Source organism: Zonotrichia leucophrys, chromosome 7 (genome assembly GCF_028769735.1).
Source record: "Zonotrichia leucophrys gambelii isolate GWCS_2022_RI chromosome 7, RI_Zleu_2.0, whole genome shotgun sequence".
NCBI lineage: Eukaryota > Metazoa > Chordata > Aves > Passeriformes > Passerellidae > Zonotrichia > Zonotrichia leucophrys.
In genome coordinates this window covers 263,948-289,629 of record NC_088177.1, presented here as the reverse complement: position 1 = coordinate 289,629, position 25,682 = coordinate 263,948, and the positions used below count along the sequence as shown (strand labels likewise).

Below are 25,682 nucleotides of genomic sequence, written 5' to 3'. Positions count from 1 at the left end.
GGAAGAAAATTCTGAGTATTTTTAGTTTTGCTATTGTTCCTTAGCATAAATCATAGCAACAGCATACACTGAGATTTGGGAAATTTCGCTGTCATTAAATACATTTTTTTCCAGAAGATACTTTAAAAAAAACATCCTAGTTTAGTGTTTTTCACAGAATAGATACTGGCAGAAAAACTTCCTGTGGTTCAAGAACTTGACACTTAAGGAAGTTCTGAAGTTCTGGTAGAGAGCACTGCCTGTTGTGGAATGCTTTTTGTTCAGGCTGACGTAGTCAGTCTTTCAACACTCAGAGTTTTTTAATTTAGTTGTGGAACCCAGGTTATTTTTAAGCAGGAAAAAATTCACCAGGTCATGTACTGAAACTGAGACAAAATCAAAAAACTGCAACAACAAAAGACCCAAATCCCCCCCCCCAAAAAAAAAAAAAAATCCTGAAGATATGCAGTCAAAAGTGTTGAATTAGCAAGGCACACTGAATCCAGGAGCTGGATTTGTCTGATGAGGTACTGAGTTTTATTTTGGCGAACTTGAGTGCTCTGAAAGGATCCACCCACTGTCCATTGGGAGCTGCTGCTGCATTGATCCAGTCTGGAAATGTAGTCACACTGTGGAGGAGGATAACATTCTGTATTAAACTTAATGCATTTATTGCTGTTCATAATGGGGAGATTTTAAATAACTTATTTACTGTTGTAAATATAGATACAAAAGAAGATATCCTGAATCACAACTTCCTGCTTTTAGGAGGTGTGAAGTGCATTATATTTAGGAAGTCTTGCCTTGCTAGAATGCAGCAAATGCTGTTTTAGTATTTGTACTAGTTAATATAGTAATATTGAGTTGTTTTGTATTACTAGTATATTGATTTAACCTATAATATAAATATTCATATATTTCAGACTGAAATTTGAAATACTAAACCAAGTTCCTTTTATCAGATAGCAAAGATAATTCAAGTTATTGCAATTTTTCCAGAATTTTCCTTTTTTTTCTCTGCATCTCAATGTGTCACAGGAGTCATATTGCAACAGAACAAAAATGTTTTACTATGGCAATATTCCAGGGGCTTTTGTTTGTTTGTCTGTTTTTTAGAAAGTTGAAGAATATGGTTTCAGTGCAGCAGTGCGCACTGTGGGATGGCATTTCCTCCTGTCAGGTGTTCCCAGCTCACAGGGACCGTGTGCTGGAGGCTGTGTTGGTCGGGCTGTGTGCTCCTCTCAGGCAGAGCAGCTGTGGGAGCTGCAGCTCGCAGCACCAATGGCTGCATGGAACCCAGTGTGCACCAATGCACACAGCAAACCCCTGCGCCAGGCGGGGCTGCTGCAGGAGCGCCCGGAGCCCTCAGCTCTGCATTCACCCAGTCTTGGAGCTGTTTACACAGAGTTTACTGAATCCTGTCTTTCTAAACTGATTGTTCTCCGGCTTGGTGTTGTGACTGAGCATGGTGAAAACAAAGGACTCTGCTGCACAGACACTTTGTGTGTTTTGAAGCATAAACATGACCTTTTTCCTTGCGCATGGAAGCTGATTGATCATGCCTTAGAAGAATGCCCTGGTGTGAAAAGTTCAGAGAGCCTTTCCTGCAGCTGTGCAGCACTCAGGAAGGCCTCATTCCACAGGCCAGCAGCTGCCTTGTGCCTGTATGGGATGTCCTCCCAAAATGAAGAACTGCTAACTCTGAGCAGATCACTTCTAGAGTTGCTCTTGCTTCTCTTGGAGCTGATAACTGGTTCTTCCTTCCCCCAGGTTCCCTGACACAGGCAGGCCTTTGGGAGAACTTGTTACTGTTGTCTGCATGGCAAATAGCCACCTGCCTGTGAGGGTTTTCTTTCCAAATATTTGACGTGTCTGTCTCACTTCCAAGTCTTTAGTGGGCAAACTTAAACATGTTGGAGGAAGGGGAGACAAGCTGTGCTGCTGCATGGATTGCGTTTGGCTGTTTCCCTCCTTGCACAGGATCTCGCAGAGGCTGCCTTAGCTTTGTCTCTGGACTTAAAACTATCCTCTAGCTGACTCAAATGGTTTGCATCTTGCACAGAATTATAGCCAGAATAGAGATTTTTGTCTTGGAATTTTTTTTATCTTGGATTTTTATCTTGGAAGTAAAAATGCCTTGTAAGTCCAGAAATTCAAGGGTGGTGTGTCCTTTTCCCTAGTACAAACATAAATACTATCTATGAAAACTCTGCTATGTCATGCTGCTAATGCCCAGGAACTAATTAACAACCAGCCCCAGAGCCTCTGCTTAGCCTCTGGCAACTTATAACAGCCTGGGCCAGGAGGAGAGCAGGGATGTACTTGGGATGTCTACACAGGCTTCTTAACTTTCTAAATTTTTACAACATTTATTTTATCAACCCTCCCATTGTACCACTGTCTTTTGGATTTACACTTGTCCGTGTATTTTATTAATCCTTACACCGAGGCATGGGGTGAAAATCCTTATAGAAGAGTTTAGTCTGTTGAAATTCAAAACTGTTAAGCTTGCTTTACCTGTATTTCAGAACCAAGTGTTGGTTGGTTCTAGACAACAGATGAATAACCACTGTTCTGCAATTTCTTTTGTTTCAAGAATCACTCGTACTTGGAGCTTTTAAAAGATTCCTTACAGATTATGGGAAAAAAACTTCTAGGAAACAGCTAATGCTTGGAATTCCTTCAGAGTATTTATCCATTTTACACAACTTCAAAAAAGGTATTGTGAGTTGGAATTTATCTCCTTTACAATTAGGTCCCCATAATTTAGCTGAATCTGGTGGTTCCAGACTGGAAGATGCAGAGTTTGTGCAGCCAGCTCGTTTCCTGGTGGGGCTGGGAGAGAGCCCAGGGTACAGAGCACGCACTGCTCAGGTCCCTGTCAGTGGATTAGCCACAGGGATCTCTGCCCTGCTGCACCGAGCTGTTCTCAAGGGTTTGTGGATAGCTCAGTGTACCATGGCTTGTGATGCTTGGACCTTTTCAGTTTCTGAAATGGCACAATTCGGTGGGAAGACAAAGTTTGTCGCTGAGGATATGCTGCTTTTTGGAATACAGTGCTTGTTAATGCATTGACTGGTCTCTCACATGGTGCATGGAGTGAGCAGCTCTCTGCTCTGTGGTGTTGGGGACTTTGTTTGCCTTTCAAAGCCCTTACTGATGGACAGCCTTGCTTCAAAGTTCAGACTCCCTGCCAATGTACTTTTTCAATATGAATGTGAATCAGTTTGGTGTGTTAAATTTGTGAGACTTACAACTTCATAGATTTATGAACACTAATGGCAACCTTTCAGTTTTAGGTGTTCATCAGTTTTTCACTCAGTTTTCCTTGAAACAAAAGCTGGTGTTTGATATGATTAATCTTGTCCAGGAAACTGGCAGTGGGCCTGTGAAGCTGACTGAGGTGGTGCTAATCCCTGGCTTTATTTCTGTTTTGCCTTTTTTATCTGGAAGTGTGTGTTGAGAGATGCAGTGACTGTGCCTCTCACCTGGCCAACATTGATCATTTCTTCTTCTAGATGAAAGAAAATGTCTGTCAGACTTCCTGCAGCGTAGGATCTCTGTGGGTTTACAAAGCAGATTCAAAGAGAATTGTGACTTGTGTGTGCAGAGTGACTTGGGCAGCATGTCCCCCAAGTTATTGTTTATCTTGGCACAGCTACAACGGTGATGCTCATTTGGGTGGGTTACAGCAACTGTGGCCTTGACTTGCTCCTGCACTGGACTGACAGGATCAGATCCCTCTTTGTCCCAGGTGAACTTAAACCAAGATGTGGAGTCTTGACACAGTACTAGAGGAGGGAGAAAAAGTGACTTGAACTAATGGTTTTCACATGCCAGCTTGTACTTTAAATGAGGGGGAACTTGAATGTGTGATTTTTGGGTATGCAGACGTTCCTGGCATTGCTATGAGTGGATGCTAAATGCAGTGATAGCTTTGGTTGTTCGTTAGTTGAGCTATTGTGTGAAGATACAGGTGTATGTTTTATTAGAGTCCTAACTGAAATGGCCCTGCCACAGGAGGAAAGCAAGCAAATCACCTTGATTTGACCTTAACATTTTCCAGCTGCAGAGATGCCAGCAGAATGTGAATCAAAACAGTACTGCCTGTAAACACATCCCAGAGGAGCCAGCTACTTTCTGCTGGTTTAACTCTGATTGAAGGAGTTTGACTCCCCTTAAGTTAGATATGATTTTATTTGTACAAATAAGAAAAAATAAGTCAGATGTACCAGTATGATAGGAATCCTCTCTATGGATCCTAACAGTGCAATTACAACAGTGGAGAAAATAGCCACCAGTAATTCTATTCTCAAATGGTATATTCACTGTACTTTTTTACTTTTCAAAAATGTTCGTTTCACTAGGAAATTTCCTAATTTGTAGCTACAGTGATAAATTTCTTTATGGTCATTTAAGACATGTTTGTTCTTCTCTCAAATGTTTCCTTATCCTTATTTTTACACCAAGTATTCATAGAAAACAGAATCTTCTCAGTTTCTATTTTGAAAGGTTTCTGGTGATGAAAAAGGAGGATTTGGTTTCTTTATCATCATGACAGCCTTTGAATTCAGGCAGACCAGCAGAACCGACTGCAAATGTGAGAATCAAGGCCTGTGCCAGGCGCTGAGTTAACTTGCATTTCGTTCTAAGGGGAGCAACACCTCGTATTCTCTGCTGGAAGTGTGTTTTTGATGCCCTCTACAGCAGCATGTGCCGTTACTGTGGCCATCTCACAGGAGCAGCTATGTTCTTCTCTCCATTTATGTCTTGGTGATGACCTTGCTGTCCGTCACAGAAACTGTCTTTGTTCACTGACTGTGATTTGGGTAAAGAGCATTGGCGATGTTAATGCCCCGTGCCCTTCTTGCCTACCAAAATCCCCCCAAATGTGGAAGATATGAAAGCCTGTTATTTTTCCAGTGTTAAGAGTGATCAATCACAAGGCAATTCCTAGTGGAGAAGCTTATCTCTGGATGGAGAAGTTAATTCTACTTCTTTGTCTTCCTCCCCTTAAGCAGGCTGCATGCATAATGATGGTCATTTGACAACAGAGACTGTGTTTACCGTTGTCTGAGGTACCTGCTGGGCTGTTACCTGGCTGTGTTTTCTCTGCAGACAGATGTTTCTGTCATCCTTAGTTGCTGTGCTGCTTTAGCTTGCTTGTCTCCAGCTTTCTCATAACTCCATTATTATTTGACTTGGAAAACAGCAGCAGGCAGATAGATTTCTCCTCTCCCCTTAGGCTAGGAAGGGAACATCAACCTTCTTTTGCATTTGTATCTCTTTTTAAAAGTAGGTATGCTTCCCAGATAAGGACTCCTCTATTAGCTTAGTTACATGCCTCTGTGTGTCATCCCTTCCACTGCTTTGGATAGCTATGGATTTATTTGGGAGCAGTAGATCAGCTCTGCTGGGTTCAGCTGGTTCATGTCACCACATTGTTTCCTATTTTGTAAGACTGGTTGTTCTTAAATCCACCACTTAAGTTACAGTTCTGCCTACTTGAATTGTCTTTCCATTTAGAAATTGAATCACTCCATAGCAATTTTGGCAATTGATTTTTTTTCTGTTCTGTCTTTTAGGCTTGAGTTTGTTGAGTAATCTTTTTTATTTAACTGCATTTTTTTGTCACCATATCCATTAAATGAGTAGCTGTGCCCCACCACTGTGCTGATTATTCATGCCTCCACTGATGTCTAGGGCAGCTGGGTCTCACAGGACCAAGATTCTGGTGATATCTCTTTCTAACAGAGCTCGAACCCCAAAGTGTGAGTGGCCACTGCTAGCAGCTGTCTCTTCTCTGCTATTGGAGATTGACTGAACAGCATTAATGGATATGCTGTAACCTCTATCTTTTGTCATGTGAAGGAACTCCAGTTATAGCCTTCAGAGAGGTAGTTACATTCTTTGACTTCTCTTGGTGACATGACTGTTCCTATCCTTTGAATTTTGCTTTGGTCAGTGGGTCTTAAAATTCTCAGATGGATTAAGATTGTAACTAATAAATTACAAATACGACAGAAGTCTATTGTGAAGACAATGAATTGATAGCTTACTAAGGAAGCCTCTTTTTTCTGTTGAAAGTTGGTAGCTTTGAGCATGCTGTACTTTGTACCAGCACAAGTTCTTCAATCTTTTGCTAAGAGGTTGTCAGTGAGGCTGGGTCATCAGTTCTTTAGAATTCATTGTGAAACCTGCAGTTCATATTGCCACTCCAGTAAACAGTTTCGCTTTCATGAAGACTTACTTGAGGATAATGGATTCTAAAGACTTGTCCCACCCCTGCATGGTGTTTGTTGGCCTTAGGTGTGGAACAAGTAGCCAGCCTTGTGTCAGAGCTTTGTCTGTGCCAGCTCTGCCACCTTTTCCTCTCTTTGAATGCTTTCATTTATCATTCCTGTGCAGGACAGGGCTAGTGATGGTAGTGATCTTGGCTTTGAAAGAGGATCAGACTGGCTTCACCACGATGAGGGCTGGCTCCCTGGCACCGCTCTGGCCGCAGGGGCACAGGTGTGCCAGCAGTGCCACAGTGCTCCCGCTGTCCCTGGGGTCACAGCAGCAGTGTGTGGCCAGGACAGGACTCCTGGGAGGCAGCCTGGCTTCTTCTGGGCTGGATTGTCAGCCCTCGTGCTGTGCTGGGTGGTGGCTGCCCTGCCTCAAGGCAGCTGTGCTCGGTCCCTGAGTGCCCAAGGACAGCAGCTCTCAGGATGCCACCCCAAGACATATGGGCAGGGTACTCTGTCAGTTCAGTTGTAAGTAAATACTGTCTTTTAAGGTGACCATAAGTGACAAGGGACTTCTTGCTTATTCCTGGGCATTTCCTTTCTGTGGCTCACCAAGAGCATGATGACAGGCAGCAGCAGCATCAGTATTAAGAACAGATAAAAATGGGACAAGGTAATGTGTGTGTGCATGTTTACCCTGCTGTACGGGAATGTGCTGATCTGAAGTCTGCATTAGTAACCTTGCTGACGGCTACTTTTAAAGCATGTAAAAAATATTTTGACAGTGTTCATCAGAAGATGTATGCTGAATGTTATTCGGAATTAACCAGCAGCATTACTGTAGAGAAACAACTTACGAAATATATTTACCATTTTAAAGAAGCAGCTTATTTGAAAACCTTACTGGAAGTAATAATTATGTGCAGACTATATATATTTATATATGTGACAGTTTTCATCAAGTTTTTATTGGGCTTTTGTCAAAAAGTTTGACAAAAGTGCAGCATTACACATTTCTTTTAAACACAGCATGTGTAAGGTAGATTTTTGAGCCTACTTTTGCCCCTCCTTGCTGGGCATGTTCACATTTGCTCTGGTATTTGCAGCTTCACCTCTTAGGTCGTATGAGAACTGAAGTAATAGAGAATGTCCTATATTAGACTAAGTTAAAGAATAAAAACCAATGGTTTGAGCGTCGGTGGAATTCCTGTGCTATTGCTGAAAAGCTCAATTTTAAATGTTTTGGATTTGAAGTGGTCTCTCACAAATAGGCAAGAAAATGCCATTAGGTGCATAGGCATGCTGTTACTATCTGTAATCGATCCTGCTGTCTGTGATACCGAGAAGATAACCAGCAGCTGCCTTAGAGCACCGTACAGAAATGGCTCATTTTAGGTGGCATAAATGGTTTGTGTGCCAGGCATGTCCAGCTGCTGCATCCAGCGGCCGGGCTGTTGGTGACGGCTCCCTTCGGCACAGGGGCTCGGTCGGAGCCGCGTCCTGCCCAGGGTCCGGTTCCTGCCCAGGGTCCGGTTCCTGCCCAGGGCCGGCTCCTGCCGGCGCCCACAGCGCCCGCAAAGGACCGGGCAACGGCAGCTCTCTGAATTGCACATGTTCTTGTGGAGCTGAACTAAGACATTCTAAAATTGGAAAGATATGCCTCCAACTACAATTACCCCGTAAGCCTTACATAAAAGAGCAATAAAGAGCAATCTCGCAAGTGGTGGAAGTGCATTCTTTTCTGCTGGTGTCATCCAGGAGTGTATTTCCTGAGTTGTTGTATTGACATTCTCCTGGACTTGCAGAGAGCAAGCAGGAGCAGGCTTTCTCAGGTTTGAAAGTGGAAATCCCCTAAAACACTAATTAATTGTTGTATTTTTTTAAGACTTAAAATGGCGTAATCTTCCAACTCCTTCCTTGTTACTGAGAGGCTTTGCTTTTTAGCAAAACTTTTAAATCCTTCATTCTAAAATTTGTGTTACAGCACAGTGAAAATAACTGGTTGAGTTTGTACCTTCACTGTTGGTAGATATGCTTATTTAAATATATCAGTATTAACTGTCAGCCATATCTAAATCCTAAGTGTGAACATTTAATTTTTTCTATTATGTGTAGATATGAAATGATCTAAAAAATCATGTTCGTTTGAATTTGGAAGGGCAAAAAGGAACCGCTGTATTCCATTTGGAGAAGACAGCAGCACTTAAATAATTAATGTAATTTATGTTGTCTGATACTGGCAAGAAGGTAGCTGTAGCTCTTTTAAATATTATCCTTGATTATTATTTTGTCTTTCCTGCAGTGACTTCAGTATTTTGGCCATTACTGCTTTTCCCAAAAGTCTCTGCTTTATATCCGAACACAGGCAACTTCTGCATAAAATTTGCTTTGCTTTGGTTGCTTTCTTCTGACTTTTCAATTTATCCAGCTTGAAATTGGGTGCACAGAACTTCAGTGAAGCAGTCTGGGAAGACTGTGCATTTTCAATGCAGTGCAAAATGGAAAAGAAGCAGGAGGGATCAGTGAGGTACCTTATTTTTCTTTTCCCTCTCTTTTCTTTGCCAGGGGAAGGTGCTTTGATTACAGGCATCCCAGCTTTGTGTTTTCCTCAGAGCTGTTGTTTTGCAGTATGTGCTTTGATGCAGGCCTTGATTCTCTGTGTCACCTGCATCACCTGGGGTGTGGGTGAGGCAGGGCTGTGTGTGGGAGGTGATGGGAAGTTGGCTATTGCTGGGGTCCGTGAGCAGGCTCGAGTGTTTGGTGTGCTGGGGTCGCTTGGGTTTGAGCTTGCTCTTTGTTCTAAGCTGGATTCTCCTGTAGCTCCTGACCTCTGCCTTGTGTGTCCCCTGCCCCAGCCATGCCCTTTGGAATGCCCACGAGTGCCAGCTCCTGCTGCTGTGCCCGGAGCACAGCTGGGACAGAGCCCACTCCCAAGCTGCCTTTCCATGCAAGCCAACTGCTGCTTTGGCTTCAGCTTCCCAAGGAGGTGCCCTGCCACCTCTCTTTTCCCCAGGGCTCTCTCACCTTGGCTTCTGGGTTGTGTCTCACAAAGCCACACGGCAGTGTCAAGCCTACACCAAATGTGTTTCGCTAGCGCTCTTGTCATTGAACAAAATTAGGTAGATTTGATAAAACGAGCCCACGCTTTTCTCCTAACACACGAATTTCTAGTGCCTGTTACTGGTTTTGGTGTGCTTAATTGCCCTGCTCAGGAATTAGCATGTGACTAGAATATGGGTCAGGGAATTAAAAGGTAGAAATAAGATTGGTGTTGTTGTGACGACTCTTTGAGATTTCTTTGATGTTAGCATCTAAAATACGTCTGAGTCATACTTTCAGTCTTTCAGGAACTGAGGCAGGAAAGCTATCTAAATTGCATCTCCAACTGGTAAACTTTGATGGCAAAATGTTGCCATCTCATGACAAAATTGCATGCCTTTAGCAGATTTTACAGGAAGAAATCTTTTTCACTGTGAGAAGAAAATCGCATCTTAGGATCTTGTAGTGCTGCATAAAGATGCAGTTCTGCCACACAGCAGGAAGCCTGTGAATGCTGTTCTTAAAGTTTCTCCTTGTTTTAACTGAGCATCAGCAAAGAACCATATGCCTTCATTCAGTTTTTGTTTTGCTTCTTGACCATTTCCACACTTAATCTTCATTCCTTCAACATATAGTTTTCTATCTCTCTGATTTTTTTTTTTGTTGCTGTATGCTAGATTGCCTACATTTTGCACTGTGGATGTCTGTTTTGGGGTATAGTTACAGTTATTGACATTATTTAATGTACCATTGACCTGTCTTTTCCCCCCTCTGGCACTTCAGCAAAAGGTTTCCCTGCCTAGCCAGGCACTCTAACCTGAGCCTGCCTAATTTTGTAGCTGTGTTTCTGTCACCTACCCTTGCTACAGGAAGGCATATGGGTCACTTGGATGGGAACAGTTTGTGTGATTTTGTGTTTATCAACATTGGCTCATTCATCTTTCCTTGTGGTTTTCCTCAAATTAGTCAGTTGTCCTTGATCTCCTCTAATTGTGATATCATTTGTAAATTTTGGTGTTCACGACTCTTCATCTCTTCAAAAAGTATTAGTAGAAACAGTAAATTATCTCTAGAGTAGAGTTATGTGTAATCCTACTACAGTACTTTCAGTTTTGAGGGGTGAACACAATCAAATGCACATCGGAAAATATCACCTTTGGGATATTGGAGAACTGATGGAAGTATTGGAAATTGTGGCCTGAAAACCCAGTTGCTTGTTGTCTAATTCTTATATTTTGCTTCTGCGTTCAAGGAGTTTTTTTAACTTCTAGCTTGGAGAACAGAAAAGAGAGCTTCGTTTGCTTAAATGTAAAAGTTTGCAGGTAGAGTGTTCTTGGCAGCAAACAGAGTTTTGCTGTGCAGTTCTAATTCTGGGCAAAAGGAAGAGTAATCTGCATTTTAGTAATTGACGAAACTTCATTTTAATAAAACCTTTTGCCAATTGGAAGCCATGTTTATTGGAAAACAGTGGTATTCCTCAATAACAGTGGTATGCAAGAATTGGCCATTTCTGTAGTAGTCATTTGGGCAGGAACATCCATGGGTAGCACTGGAGAGCTCGTAAATGAGTCCTGAGTGAAAGCAGGGTTTCAGCAGTGTCAGTTTTCCGCTTTGCAGGGGCACGCTGGGGCTGCTGCCCGTGCCCAAGGCGGCTGAGCTGCTGGGGCACGGCTGTCCCTGCAGGTGTGCAGGTGGGGTGCCCGTGGGCACACAGCTGTGCAGGGACAGGCTCTGCTCACAGCTGCCGCGTTTCCAAAGCAGGAGATGGCCGGCACTGGTAGCAGCCAGCCCCAGACCATCGCAGGGACACTGTGACACACATCGCTCAAACACTGGCATTGTCCAAACAGGGAGCTGCGGAAATCTGTAACTCTCCAGCTGTCTTTTGTAATGGGAATTGTAGCTGATAATTGTTATCATTGAGAAATTTTTTTGTATCATTTATGTTTTTGTATAAAAATATGGAAATAGTATATATTTTTTTCAAATATACTATATGACAAAATTGAGAAGCATGCTTTTATGAAGGCATATAGCATATATTTGTGTTGCTAATACTTCCAGCTGAGGCATGTCGCCTTGCAGGTAGTGAGCATTCACTCTAGCAATAACATAGTCACACTTCAGCAATAATTTTGCTGGGAGAAAATACAAGTAGAAATTGAACAGCGGTTGCAGCCATTGTTGTGATTGGCAGTGGTGTCACATCTGTACTTACAGCCATTCTCATTTTAATTGCCATTTGCTTGTGTGCAGTTTTCAGGTGGGAGATGGAGCGGGTACGGGTTTGTTTGGAGCTGGGGCACAGGGCAGCAGTGCTGTCAGCACAGCATGCCTGTGCTGCAGGTTCTCAGCTGTCAGTCTGCAAGTCATGTTGTTCTGTGAAATTCATTCTGAAGGACTTTCTACCTGCATTAATTGCATCTATTCCAACACCAAACTGAGAATTTATCCTTCTGTGCATGGTTGAATGAGTAATTGATGAATGCCCTAGTCACCTGACAGCCTGTTTGGAAAACCTAAAATGCTTCTGTGGTGCTATGTGTCCCTCCTCCCCCTCAGTCTGCGATAGAAGAGAGACTGAACTCCATCCCTCAAGATCAATCTGCTGTCTGTTTGCTGTTCTGCAGAGCTGGCTTTGAGCACTGTGCTCTGATGAGGCTGTGTTCAATGGCAGTGGATTTGGATACTTCAGCAGAAAAGAGCAACACAGACATGGGATGGCCCAAAGGGAAGGTTCAAATTTGGGGTCTCTTTTTTCTTATGAGTCATGGAGCCTTGTTGACTTAAACTACTGAAAACTCTATTTATTGCCATTACCTTCTCTTGCTTCATACGTTTGCCAAGTGTAAATGCTCTCCAGACATCCTTCAGATGACAAAGAGGCTTCTTTTCAGGTGAGCTACAGACAGTGCCTCAGGCCTTGAAGGACATGGTTATAAATATGTCTTTATTCAGAATGGTTGTCTTGCTGTACATGTCTGATACCTTCTGGTGAATGGTTCACTTGAAAGCTATAAAAGATATTAGTCTCATGAGCATGTTACAACTAGATATTTGTGGATGTAGGATCTTGCCTGCTCACTGGAGTGGAGTTCAAGTATGTAGCCATCAGCCAAAAAACCCAAAAAACTGTCTTTTCCTAGGAACTGTAACAAAAATATGTTTATCAAATGCTAGGGTAATGTACATTTTAAGATTTTAATCAGGACATAGTACCAAATGGTTTTTGAACCTGCATATATTTAAGTAAAAAACAAAAAATAAAAAAGAGGAAAAAATATGTGTTGTAAAGAAAAAGGGATTAGGAAGAGGCTAAATTTAGTGGTAAATCAGTTAAACACATCTCCCACATCTCTCAGGCAATAGGTCAGGTGTGTGTAGGTTTCCTTTTTGACTATGGGACTCAGTCTGCACAACTGTGCAGGTGGTCTTTATCCTGCCATTACTGAAATTACTTTCTTCTGTGTTTTCATCAGATAACGTGTTTATTTTCTTGATTTCATCCTTAAGTCCGCATGAAGTTGTGCACTACTAATGTCCATAAAGAAAACCTGTCCTGAACACAGTGGCTAGCCTGCAGTTGATGTTTGGAGTATCTTCCCCTACTGCATCTGGAAATTTCAAACCCTGTCTTTTATGTAAACACTGGAGCCATCTTTGACAGAATCCATTTTTAGTTGCTTGCATCATCTTTGCAAGTGGGTAAGTTGTCATCTGCTGCCTCTCCACCCAAAGACATTCTGCAGGCTGGCAGACAGAAGGCAGAGCGTGCTTCAGTCGCTGGGCTGCAGGAAGCTCGAGCATGTGAATCCCTGCCTGGTTCTAGGTGAGCAGCTCTGGCCTTGCAGCAGGGTGGAACCAACGGGAACCGCTCCTGCCTGGAAGCGTTCTCACAGCTCTGTGAAGGAACCTGAAAACAGATAAATTTTAATCATACCTTCCTGTAAAAACTAGAAACGTAGTACGTCCTGTTCAGGTTTTGACTTTTCACGCACACTGTAAAGGATGAGCAGAGTCTTTGACCAAGAGCTGAGATTTGCCTTGTTGCTCTAAGTGTAGATATACAAGAATAACTTTGTCATGTAGTAAATAATGTTTGTGTCCCAGAAAGATGATTTTAGCTTATAGGAGCCTTTTCCCCTCTGTACTACTGAGTATTTGTCTAATATCATTGGTAATTTACTGTTGTTCCTTGAATTACCCTTGTAGCTAGATAAATATGAGGATTTTCAGTGATGAGAGGGTGTCCATTGTTTTTTGCATGTTGCCCTCATGAAATATATTATTATTATTATTATTATCATCATCATCATTATGTCCTAGCTGGCAGAGTTGGTAAGAATTTTATTACCTCTTCAGCATGAATTGTGCTGGTGACTGTTCTTACTGGCTGCAGGTCAGCAAGGGGAGGCTCAGAAACAGGGAACATAGGTAAGAAACAAACTTGGAAGAATAACCAATGTAAGGAAGGCAGGAGGAATACGAAGGGAAGGGATTCGGAGGTTGTGAAAAAGCACCACTTCTATCTGGCATCAATCCTCAAAAGATCTGGCTTTTTCTTGGGCCTGCACTAAAAGAAGTGGGATTATTCAGTACTGGCAAGCTGTCTGGATATGTCTAAGAAAATAACAGGAGGAGCACTGAAAAGTGGGGAGTAGAGACTAATGACAATGAAAACTTAACGTATGGTTTACTACACTTGGTTTAGTGATTTCTCATATTTCTTCTGTGTTTCTCAGCAGCATGTTCTTGCTTCCTTGTGTCAGTGATTACTTGGCTGCAAGATCAGCTGTCTCAGGAAAACACTCCCGTCTCTGGTCCCCAGAAGCATGGCTGAGTCAGATGAGCTCCCTGAACTGCTGGCTGTGCAGTGTCTGAGCAGTCAGTCAGACGCAAGAGAAGGCATTTCCCAGGTTCCTTCCCTGTGCGCTGGGAGCAGTGTGAGAGCCCGGGCTGGCCTGCTGCTGGGTGACTGCCCAGCCCAGTGCGGGGCCTGTGGGAGGGAAGGGCTGGGAGCAGGGCAGGGGGTGCGCAGTGCAGGCAGCACTGCCCTCTGAAGGGGCAGCTGTGGGGCTCTTCAGGTGTTTAGGTAGGGGGCAGTTGCCCAGTGTGCTGGTCCCTGCTGACCCTCCATGGATAGAAAGCTGAGTCTTTATGGTGGCTTGGTTTGCTCTGCTTTGATTTACTGTGTGGTTTCATAAAGCCGTTGGAGTGAGTCTCTGCAGCAGAGGGGCTGGGAAAACCACTGTTCTCAAAATTATTTTGGGGTATTTCAAACTGGAGGCTTCAAATTGAGCAGCTTTGTCTTTCTTGCACGCTTGATCTGGACGTGCCAGCCTGGAGCAAGGTTATCACTGCTTTTGGTCTTTACTTCTAAATAGAGAATTTGAAAATTCAAAACAGATGTTAAGAATTTTCTTGGACTTATGCTACAAGATGAGCTATTTAAGTATTTTCCTGAAAAATTATCTAAGTGGTTGAAAGACATTATTTTTTTTACCAGAGACTGAAATGCACAACAAATTCTCCCTGTTTCCAAGCTTCTCACATTATACTCTTGAGCTCTATTAGAGACATTTACACCATGCACAAGTCTTAGTTCTGCAGCATCCACCAAAAGATCATTCCAGAACATTTAAGGCTTCCAGTTCTTGTGTATTCTTTGCAATAGAGAATTTAGTGTGTAACCTTTGATGTTCAGTGATGTTAAGATGTAGTCAGGTGTGCTGAAATGCGCTGAGCAGAGCTATAAACAGTAAAATACATTTTCTGAGCTTTCATTGTGGCTACAGAGATCCTAGATCTTCAGTGCAGGAGCAGTTTGAGAATCAAAAGACCTGGAATGCAGGGAGGCATTAAGGTGCATTTCTGATGGTACCTGTGTGTACTGCCTGATCGCTCAGTGCCCAGGGCTTGCAGAGAGCAGCCCGGGGCAGGACCTAGGAAACTGCAGCATGGGGCTGTGGGGAGCGAGGGCTTGGACAGCCTGGGAGAAATGTGGGAGCACTCTCCTGTTCTGGGTGATGTCTGACTGCTCAGCCACGACAGACAAAATTGCTCTCAACCTAATCTTTCTGAGGCATGGAATCTGGCTGTTGGTTTTCCAGTAATGAATCAGTTATCTATCCTCAAAGGAGTGGTAGCACAAGTCCAGGGAGTATTTTGAGTAGGTAAATCCCAGTCTTGTGTAGGGAAGGAAGAGGGTTTTGTATTAACTTCTCTCAACTTCTTACTCATACCAGATTTCAAGGCTCTCACAAAACCTCCTCTTGCTATTTCCTGTTCCTATAAGGTGCGGATGAGAACCTGCCTTGACTTTGTGACTTTGTGGTGCTGTCCTTGAGCAGCATCCCTAGACAGAGTTGTAGGGGTGGGGACTGGGCCCTGGAGAGCTTCTCCTGCTCCCTTGCTCTCCTGTGCTGCCGCCCGAGCCCACGGGCCTGGAGCAGGGCGGGGAGGGATGAGCAGGCTTGTTTATTAGCCCAAGTGTGTACCTAAGTGTTTGTAGGACCAGAGCCAACAGTTATTTAATGTTGGAATCAAGATTAGAAAATCAGTAACTTTGCCAAGAAATGTGTTAATTGAAGGAGCAGCAGTTGAAACAACTGCCTATGTGAAAGGGTGTAGGGCTGTGATTACATCTCTTAACACTGAGATAGATGTACATTTAACACTGACACCTTCACTAATAATTAATTTGATTGGTTTTTATGCGGATGTTTTTATTATATACTCAATACTGGGTAGATTTTCTGTTCCAATGAATTAATACACCTTCCAGCCAGCTCAGAGGGATGTTTTCTAGACTGGTTTATTACAGAAATCTGCTGCAGAAGTTATTCACAGTGTTGGGGTGAGAAGAGAGAGAAAACTATGGAAAAGCCAAATTGAGATTGTTTCACTGCTGTATTTTGTACTTCTCTCCTGGAAGTCCCAAACAGGATCCCTGCCCAAGCAAGCACTGTCCTGTTACGTGCAGGTGGAGACACAGTGGGATACACGGGCCAACAAGCAGCCCCCTTCTGAAAGAAGGGCGCTCACCGTGGGGCAGGAGGGAACGTACGCTCACCGTGGGGCAGGCGAGGGGAGCGCCATGTGTATGGGGAGGGAAGGCGAGGGGAGCGCCATGTCTGTCGGAGGGAAGGCAGTAGAGTGGTGTGGCTCTTGGTGTGGTGGGCTAGCATGTTCAGGTGTCCTTGTGCATGTCCTGACAGCAGAAACTTTTGTGCAGTTTCTTTTGCCTGTTCCAGAAGATAAGTGTGGTGTAGATGTATGGTAAGAATGGGCTGTCCGTACAGGCTCATTTCAGGGTATGTATAGGGCAGCCTCCCTGTGCTTCACCTGCAGGGTGCTGAGGGGAAAAGTCCTGCCATTCTGAGTTATGCTCCTTCTTTGATGTGTTTGGGAAGCAGCTTTTCTTTCTCCATTTGCAGTGGTGGAAACTGGTGGGTGACCAGCTTCTGCACCACAGGTTGCCCCCAAGACTGCTCCACATTCTTCTCATCACTCATCTCACCGTGGAGAGTTTCCCCAGAAAACGCTCACCTTTGAACTCCCTAGCAGTGCTGATGTGAAACTGCACATGAACCATGTCACGAGCTCTTTTAGCAGACTGGAACAAAGTGGTTAACAGAGAGCCTGTGCTAGTGCCAGAAGAGCTCATGGGCCTGAGGAGAAGCCATTCCTCTCATAGCCCATATGCTGCTGTACATAGAGCAGAAGGAAATCACTTGTTTTTACACCATCACCTCTCCATTAGCAGCACAGGGCTTTGCCTTTGCCTGGGCTCTGCATTCAGGGTGAGGGAGAAACCTCCCAAGAGGCCAGCAATCCCAGGAGAGATCCCTCCAGGGTCAACTCAAGTCCCCTTTCAACCCTGTCAGAAACGTGCAGCTCTGCAGCACAGGTGTGCACTGATCCTGTGCATTGCCCTGTGCTCATTCAGGTGCCCATGGCTGATACAGCTCCACACGGAGGGGTCTCATGGGTCCGTTCCTGCCCTTGGAGCCCATTTGCAGCCTAAGCATCTCCTCTCCCTTTGATAATGAATGGAATGGGGAAGGAATCTGTTCCTGTTTGTCTGCCCTAGGAATATTGGGTGAGTTTGTTCTGAAGATCTAAAATGAAATATGGATTACTTCTAACATTAGACCTCACAAGCATGATTTTCTGAAGAAAATTAAAGCGTGGTATCTGCGTAGCAGCTTTGTGAACGCCACTTACTTGCTGTTTTCAAAGCGTTAAACACACTTCGTAACTATCTCTGTAATATTGGTTAATAGTGACTTTGATAATTGAACAAATTAATTGCTCTTTTCCATGGATTGGAGTTCTTAGTGTGCTGCCTCTGCAATAACACAGCTTGGGATTATTGGACGCTAATCCTGTCAGTCCTTTCCACACTATCCATAGCCCGGGGCAATTGCTTTAACTTCAGCATTTTAATTTCCTCTTTTGCAAAAAGAGCATTAGAAGCATTGCTCCCATTAAGCTTTTATTACCATAATTAGTCTCTTCCATAGTTTGTTCCTGACAGCAGAGCAGTCTGCTGTTATGTGTCATTCTTCTGTGCCGAAAACTGCGCGTGGTAAACTCGTACCGATCCTGGGTGTGCTTAATAGTTAACACTAGTATTTTTCATGCATCTTGAATTGTGCTAGTTTTATTGACCACCACAAAACAGTATTTTTTAAAATAATCTTGAGGCATCATGCAGCGTGCTTGCTCTTCCCTAACCCTTGAGTTGTGTAGGTGATTCTGGTCTCCATTTGTGAAAGTGAAACAGTCACACAACATAGATTGAGTAATGCAAAGTTCTCTGCTAATTTAGTGAAGTTTGGAAAGCTAGAAAAAAATGAATATAATAAATAGTCCTTAAAACTTGGATTTTAAACATCACTGGCTGAAAATGTAAACTATATTAAAATCTTGTTATTGCAGGCAAAATGCCAGCCCCTGAGCAGAGCCCAATGGTGGAGGAGGGGCTGCCGCAGACAGCACAGGAGGCTTCCACAGGCCCAGGCATGGAACCAGAGACTACTGCCACGACCATTCTAGCTTCTGTAAAGGAACAGGTATCTGCCTCGTTTTCAGCAATCCATCCGTGCAGAGTGTGTGTGGAGTTCACTGCTGTCTCCTACTGCATTGCTGCAACAGCCATGGCTGTGTGTTTCTGTAGCCTGTGACCCAGTGCCGCCATAGTCTATTTCGTGTATCGCTTTTGGAATCTGAATGTAAGGGGCTCAGTTACTGCATTAAACAGAAGCATCATTCTGGTATTCTGTATCCCTTGGAACGTCTGCACTGCTGTTATAAGTCAGACTGGAAATGCAGGTTTAGTGGCAAAGAAAGAGAAAAGCTAGTGTAGATTTGATGCAACATTAGAATCAGTCCTTGTAAGTCCTGCAAAGCCAAGTGTTCAGTGCTTAAGTCCTGCGCATACAGATTGGGTATGATTAATTGTACTTTATTTTAAAATGGTCTTTAAACTCTGAGTTTGTTTTCAGTTATCAATACCAAGGTTCTAATACATTTTAAAACTGAAGCACATTTATGGGTGTGTATCTAAAGCGATAATTTCTACAGGAAAATTAAAATTGCATTTGCAATCAAATTCAGCCTTAATTTGTAAAAATCATTCAAGTGGAAAATATAGCAGTTCTACAAGGAAACACTCCAGCTAAAGTTTTTTTGGTTTTTTTTTTTTTTAATTTAAGGAACACAAAGAGAGAAGGGATACTTTGGCTTTCATTGTATCATACTGAGAAATAATGATCGTCTTTGTTGCCTTTATACACAAACACAAACTGTAACATCTGAACCTCAGAATAAATCTGCTTTGCTGTCTCTGTTTTGTAACTTCCTTGAAGATGAATCACAACTTGATTCAAGATGGTAGCTCTGAATGCAAACAATATAATAGTTCTTATGTTGTCCCATATCAACATTTTTTTAAAAGGCGAGAATTAGGTTATAGCTTCTTGATATCAACGGTTTTCACACCCATGATACCATATTGTTAAAAATTTTCCACAGAATGATGAAATTTGAATCTTAATTTTCGTGCCTAAATTAATAGTTTCAAAAGTAATTTAAGGTGACAATAGCGACCCTAAAAATTTCTAAGCAGTATTAAAATTAGTATTCACATTTGCAGTGTGCAGGATATCACTGCCAGAGGCCCTTGCAGTGTGAGAAGTCAGCCAAGAGTTACGGATACCTTCAGTCGCCGCTCTCCAAACAGCAGCTTGCCTTGTGCCATCATAGCCTGTCACAAATGGCTTAGGACTCATTTGCCTGAAGTATGTTGGTGGTGGCTTTAAGGTGGTGCATTTGATGCTGCAGTGTGCAAGGAGCGTGCTCGTGGTGTGGCCAAGCTGCAGTGGCAGTGTCAGAGCTGGGCTCTGCAGGCAGGGATGCCCTGCCCAGGACAGCTCTGTGCTCCAGCTGGGCTGGATCCTGCCAAGGGAGCAGGCAGGGCAGTGCTGTCGGGAACAGCTCCAGACGTGTGTGTGCACTAAAGGCTTTTGTTAGTGTTCCTTTCCCTGCCCAAGCAATGTTTGTATCTTTTTATTAGTCCTAGAGAAAAAATTATAATGGAATATTTCTTTCTTTTGAAAAGGAGATTAAAACCTCTTCCTTTTTCCATTTATAAAAAGGCTATTAAATATGTTGCTATTACATAACTAAATTCTGATGAAAGCTAAAAAAAATTAAATAGTCATTTATCATCCGTGTTGCACAAAGTTCAGAATTGGAGCCTTACTGTGAAATGTACAGACACATAAAATGAGTGTGAGGGGAGGAAGATGTAAATTGTCCTTCAGTCTTGGAAGTGATAATATGAAAGAATTAAGAGCTGAACTGCTGCTTTCTGGTATTTTTTCTGTTGATAATAATTGAGGACACTGACATGTTCAACACCCTTCCTGTGTGGCAGAAAGCCCAGAACAGAATATTTTCCAGTGAAGTTCTTCACTTTATTAAGCTTGAACAGAAACTGCTACGCTGTTTGCTGTTTCCTTTGGTACAGGAATTGCTGCGAGGTGCAGCAGGTCAGTGTTTGTAAAATAGAGCTGCCACACCCTGACCCGAGTCCTTCAGAAACACTGCAGTGGAAACACAATCAAGAAAAGCCTTTATTGTTATTTGCCAATTGGGCAAGATTTTAACTTAATAAAAACTTTAAAAATTACTACAGTAGTTCTAAGATGGATAAATGTGTTCAATTACTTCAAGCTTTCTGCCATGGGCATGAGACGATAGTTATGATTATATAAAAAGTTGCACTAATTAGCCTTTGAACCCTAAAAGCTGCTTCTAATAACAGTTCCCATTTGTTTCCAGTTGTTTCCTTTTCCTAGGACCTCTAGTTTAAAGCAACTATTTTACCAAATTGGAGTGTGTAGTCTAAACTCTGATCAGTCTCTGGTTGAGTCAGGTGTCAGACAGCTGGGTCAATCTCATTTGGTCGTGTTTTAGGAAAGGAACATTTCAATTCACTCATAGCGTTATAAAATAACACAAGCGGAAGAGGTGTAACCTGTGAAGAAATTTAGATCACGATAGCTTTGTGCTTTTCTAACAAAGCTCAAGATCTGTTTTAAAGTGAATATGAGCCAAGGTGGGCAAGAAAGCCAAAGGCACCTGGCCCTTGTCAAAACTTGCATGGCCATCAGGACTAGGGCAGTGCCCTCCCCTGTGCTGGCACTGCTGAGACATCTCCAGGTCTGGGGGCAGTTTTGGGTCCTTCAATATAAGAAAGACATTGAGGGGCTGGAGCGTGTCCAGGGAAGGGAACAGGCCTGCAGAATCCCTGAGGGAGCTGGGCAGGGGCTCAGCCTGGAGCAAAGGAGGCTCAGGGGGCCCTCGTGGCTCTGCACAATTCCCTGCCAGGAGGGCACAGCCGGGCGGGTCGGGCTCTGCTCCCAGGGAACAGGGACAGGAGCAGAGGGAGCGGCCTCAGGGCAGCTCAGGGTGGGCCCAGCAGGAATTTCCCCATGCAAAGGGGGCTCAGGGACTGGAGCTGCCCAGGGAGGTTTGCAGTGCCCATCCCTGGGGGTGTCCCAGCAATTCTGGAGGTGGCACTCAGGGCTGGGGACAGGGTGGGCATGGGCACAGCTGGGACCCCATGGGCTGGGAGGGCTCTTCCAACCTCAGGGATTCCGTGATTCTAGTAGAGGAGTTCCTTTTTGTATGCATGAGAATCCCAAGACTAATTGTAATGAAGCTGTAACATATTTTCATATTTTTGTCTTTAAGTAAATTTGATGATGGATTTTGAGTGTTTTGGGGTTTTTGTTGTTCATTTTTTTTTTTTTTTTTTTGTTTGGGGAGGGGATTGTTTACTATGGGTTTGTTTTAGAGGAGGGTTGAGATTTTTTTTTTTCCCCTAAAACATGAATTTCCCTTCTGAAATGTTACAAGGCTTCCATACTGTCATGGGTAGAAGTGTCTTAGAAATTGCTGAAACAAGTTTTAAATAAAAGTAAAACATGTCTATACTTCTGAATCCTGGGGAATCCTGAACCTGCATAGATGTTTAGTTGAGTTCTGTAGGGAGTCTCTTATCCAAGTTAAAAGTAAATTGAGTATTTTCATACTAGAATAACAATTTCTTAGAAATTGTAGGGGCAGGATGGTATTTTGGGGAATGTAGGGCAGCTAATTGCCAACTGCTCCTTGTAGGTTTGTGAAATCATTGCTATTTTCTGTGTTCAAGCTGTATACTGCTGGATTTGGAATGAGCTGCTGCTGAATTGACAAGATTAAATGGGATCATTTGGAATTGTGAGTTTCATGCTTAGCACATTATTTTTCAGTGGCTGGGCTGAGAAAAGGTCCTGCAGGAAACACTACTCATCAATGCAGTTTTCAAAAGTAACTGGAATATGCGGATTTTAATGTCTTTGCTAAGACAGGAGCACTTGCAGCAGTGGCTGTTTTTTAGTTTGTTCTTTGGTTTAGCTGTTTGTGACACTTAGAGATGGGCAACTTTTCACCATTTCTTTAGTAAATAGGTGACAGAGTAAGAATGACTGGATATGCTTTCAGATGAAAAATACTTGGGTTTCTCTACATGTTTTTCTAGAAGTGTTGTTTGTTCAGGACTTCAGCAAAATCTTTTCCTTTTGTGTAAGTGCATTGAACTGTATCGTATAAATAGAGAATGTGCACCTTGCTTTTTTCTTTCATTATTGTTTAAGTACAAATTTTTACATTATTTTTGAGATGCTTTTTTATAGGGTCTGGGAGTAGGGAGCAACCCTCTATGTTTTTCAGATGGAAATGGAAGGAAGAATGCATTCTGCCAATTTTTTATTGCATGTTAAAACATCTTTCTTACTGAGAACTATTGATATTAAGTCTTGGAGATTTCTTTACAGTTCAGATATGTAGTGCTGTACATTCAGTAGTCTGTGTAGCCATGTCACTTCATGGAGATACCTGAAAAGAGACTTACTAAATGAGCTTCCAGTAATTGGGCACGAACTTTGGAATTCTGATTTGCATGCATCTAGTGATCAGTTAGGTGATAAATGTGTGGCAGTTCTGAATTGAAGGCAGCACTTTTTTTTGAATGGGCTCCCAAGTTTGGCATAAGTGAAACAAAAATCTTGGTCAACATTTTGTGAATGGCTGGAAGAACTGGGGTTTTCTTCCAACTCTCTTAGTGTTGTGTTCAATTGCATAGGTCACTCTTGCCTACTTAATCCTAGAACTTTGAGGTTTAGAGTTTGTGCTGTTTTACCAGCATTTTAGTTTCAGTGAGTCAAATTTGAGATGTCAACTTGCTGAAGGTCTTACTCTAGAATAAATTTAATGCCGCTGCTGTCTCAGGTGAAATAGCTAGCTCATTTCCTTAACCAAAATTCTCTGTACTCCTTTATCCATATGATGACCCAGAAGTTAATTTTGCTCTCTCCTTTGTACTGTTAGGCTTCAGAGGAGAAACTCCCCTTGAAAAAGAGCCTTTCTGGAGCTGAGGGGGCTCTGACACATGCAGGAGCATTGGCACCTTGTGTAGCACACTTGGTTAGATTGTCAGCCTGCCGGCTCAGCAGCGCCTGAGGCGCGGTGCCCAACTGGCAGAGCTGGGGCTGCCCCAGCGCTGCCACAGAGCTTGCAGAGAGGGTGTGCCAGAGGCAGCCCGCCCGTGCCTCCAGTGCCATGCTTCCCTCCTGCCACTGGCAGCAGTAAGCTGTTGATAAAATGCTAAAATTTTGATCTCTCATCAGCTAGAGCAGCACTAAACTGTTGTACCAGACTAGTGAACAATGCATGCATAAAAGTATTAAGGGCTTTAATGGTCTGCTGCTGTTGAATGCAGAGTAAGTGTGATCGGCCAGTAATTGTAGCTGTGTCATCTCACATCCTGTAGTCTGTGATTCTCTCTACGCTGTCCAATTTTTTATCTTTTGTCTTCTGTTTTGGAAGATACTGAGATACTGAAAGCATGCAAATGCAGTTGTGTGCGTGAGTAAACTTAATTTTTACAGAAAATATTAAGGTTGCTCTAATATGGTTAGTTAGAAGTATAGGCTTTTTCTGCAATACATTCTGGTTGAGAATTTAAATATTGGGTCACTACGGTATGACATCCATTTTGGAAAATACAGTATTCAGTGTGGGTTTAAGTAGTCAGTTGCTTGATCTAGCTCTGAATTATGGCTGGTAGGAACAGAGAAATTTGCATAGATGGGTGCAAGAGGTTAATATAAAGGAAGGTATAAATCAGCTTCTGTTTTGTTTGTCCTCTTCTTTGTTGCACATTTGTATCATGAAAAGATCCAAAATATAATAGCCTTTTCTGTAGCACTCTGTGAACTTTCACAGGTGATGGAAGTTGTGCAGCTCTGCACTGTGTTTACAGTTGTGTAGGAAATAGTAAACACAAGGTAAAAATATTCCTCTCAAATGCAGGCTAGGCTTTCTTAGATGAGTAACTTGAGCTATTGAAAGAGGCTCAGCTCAATTGTTCAACAGACAACACTTTTGTGATTAGAAAACATTTCATAGTTCAGCTTACAATTACCTTCATAATGTTTTGTAGACAGTGACATTTGGCATTGGAAGCAAGTTAGCATATCCCAGTGTAACTGCAGCTGGGAGTGCCAGCCCACCCTAGCTCAGTCTCCTGCCACAGCTGCCACTGAGAGCTGCCCAAGTCAAGAAGCTGCAAGAGATGCCTTTGTTTATTGGAGGCATTGTCTCCCTCTGATGTCCAGCTGCCCAGTCTGGGTCTGGCTAGCCAGGCAGGAACCATTCAAAAGGGATCTGTGACTTCTCTTCATTGCTTCTGCAATTGCTACTGATTCTTGCAGAGCTGTCAGTAGAAAACCTTTCGCTAGCCACCTGGACCACTCTTTGTTTAAAATGGTTTTTCCAGAGGTCCTCAAATCACAACAGGGTGGGAAGCAAGTAATTTTTATTTTTCAGTGTGGTGAATGTAGATTCCTTATTGTCATCTATGTTACTAAGGGATAAAAGTTCCCTGTTAACATAAATGAAAAAGGTGAATCTACAACATGGTATCATGATAGGATGCAGATAGAAGGCACAGAATTGCCCCCAAACCATCTTTTATTATCCAATGCCTGCAACAGGAGAATGGCAGTCTTCATGGTCAGTTGTGCTAACAGCATTCCATCACTTGTTTTCAAATGTTTGCTGGCAAGAGGCCAGCACAGTGGTGGTTGCTGTCCCTTGCCCTGGAGCCAGCAGCCTCTCAGAGACACAGAGCTTTTACATAGGAAGACGATTCAGCTGCTGAGATGGGTGTGGGTGGCCTTGCCTTGCAGTGAAAAGTCTTCCCAAGTGAGATTCCTGCTGGGCAGAGCTCACCCAGGAGGAGCAGTTGGTCACCTGGAGTGAGCACTACAACACCAGCACAGGGTTTGGCCCTCCTCTGAAAACAGCTGCAGCCTCCAAAAGGAGATGAGCCAGCTCTGTAATGTCCTGGGCTCTGGTTTTCAGTCACGCAGCCTGTCTGCCTGCAGTTGGTACAGCTGCTTTCCAAAGCGAGCTGCTTTCTTGCCCCATGTGTGTGCGCTTCCTGGTCTGGAGCTGAAATTGTGCTTAAGGCTTTTTTTGTAGTTTCCTATTAAGAATTATGGCCCGTGGCTTTGCAGTGGAATTTTAGGTTATGAACATAAAACCTGCAGTTTGTTAAGGTGATTAAGTAGTTGCTGCTAAAGAGGTTTATGGAATTACAGGTTGATTTTTTCCCCCCTCAATGTTTGTTTGAATAATTTTGAATAAAAGTAGTTCTGGCTGAGCCAGTGTAGTGTGTCTAAGAAGTTTTGTTTGCTCCTTGGGATGCAGTATGGCAGTGTGTTCTGTAATTTTATGTCTGATTCTACTATCTGCTTGCCACATAGATGTTCTGCTGCAAATGCTAATAAGCTTATTAAGAGTTGTATTTGAGTCCTGCAA

General features: G+C 43.0%; 1 protein-coding gene across 11 annotated transcripts in view; it reads left to right on the top strand.

The window, feature by feature from the left end:
• PKP4 (plakophilin 4) overlaps nucleotides 1-25,682 on the top strand; it is a 62,889-nt gene that overhangs the window by 7,167 nt on the left and 30,040 nt on the right. For 8 of the 11 annotated variants that reach the window (XM_064718944.1, XM_064718942.1, XM_064718950.1 and 5 more), the window contains exons 2-3: nucleotides 17,194-17,346; nucleotides 18,189-18,322. In XM_064718944.1, coding sequence (XP_064575014.1) covers nucleotides 17,232-17,346; nucleotides 18,189-18,322 — 249 coding nt within the window. In that variant the 5' untranslated portion in view covers nucleotides 17,194-17,231. Of the gene's footprint in view, nucleotides 1-17,193; nucleotides 17,347-18,187; nucleotides 18,323-25,682 lie in introns of those variants that run through there. The other 3 variants (XM_064718952.1, XM_064718951.1, XM_064718949.1) reach the window with 2 other exon arrangements.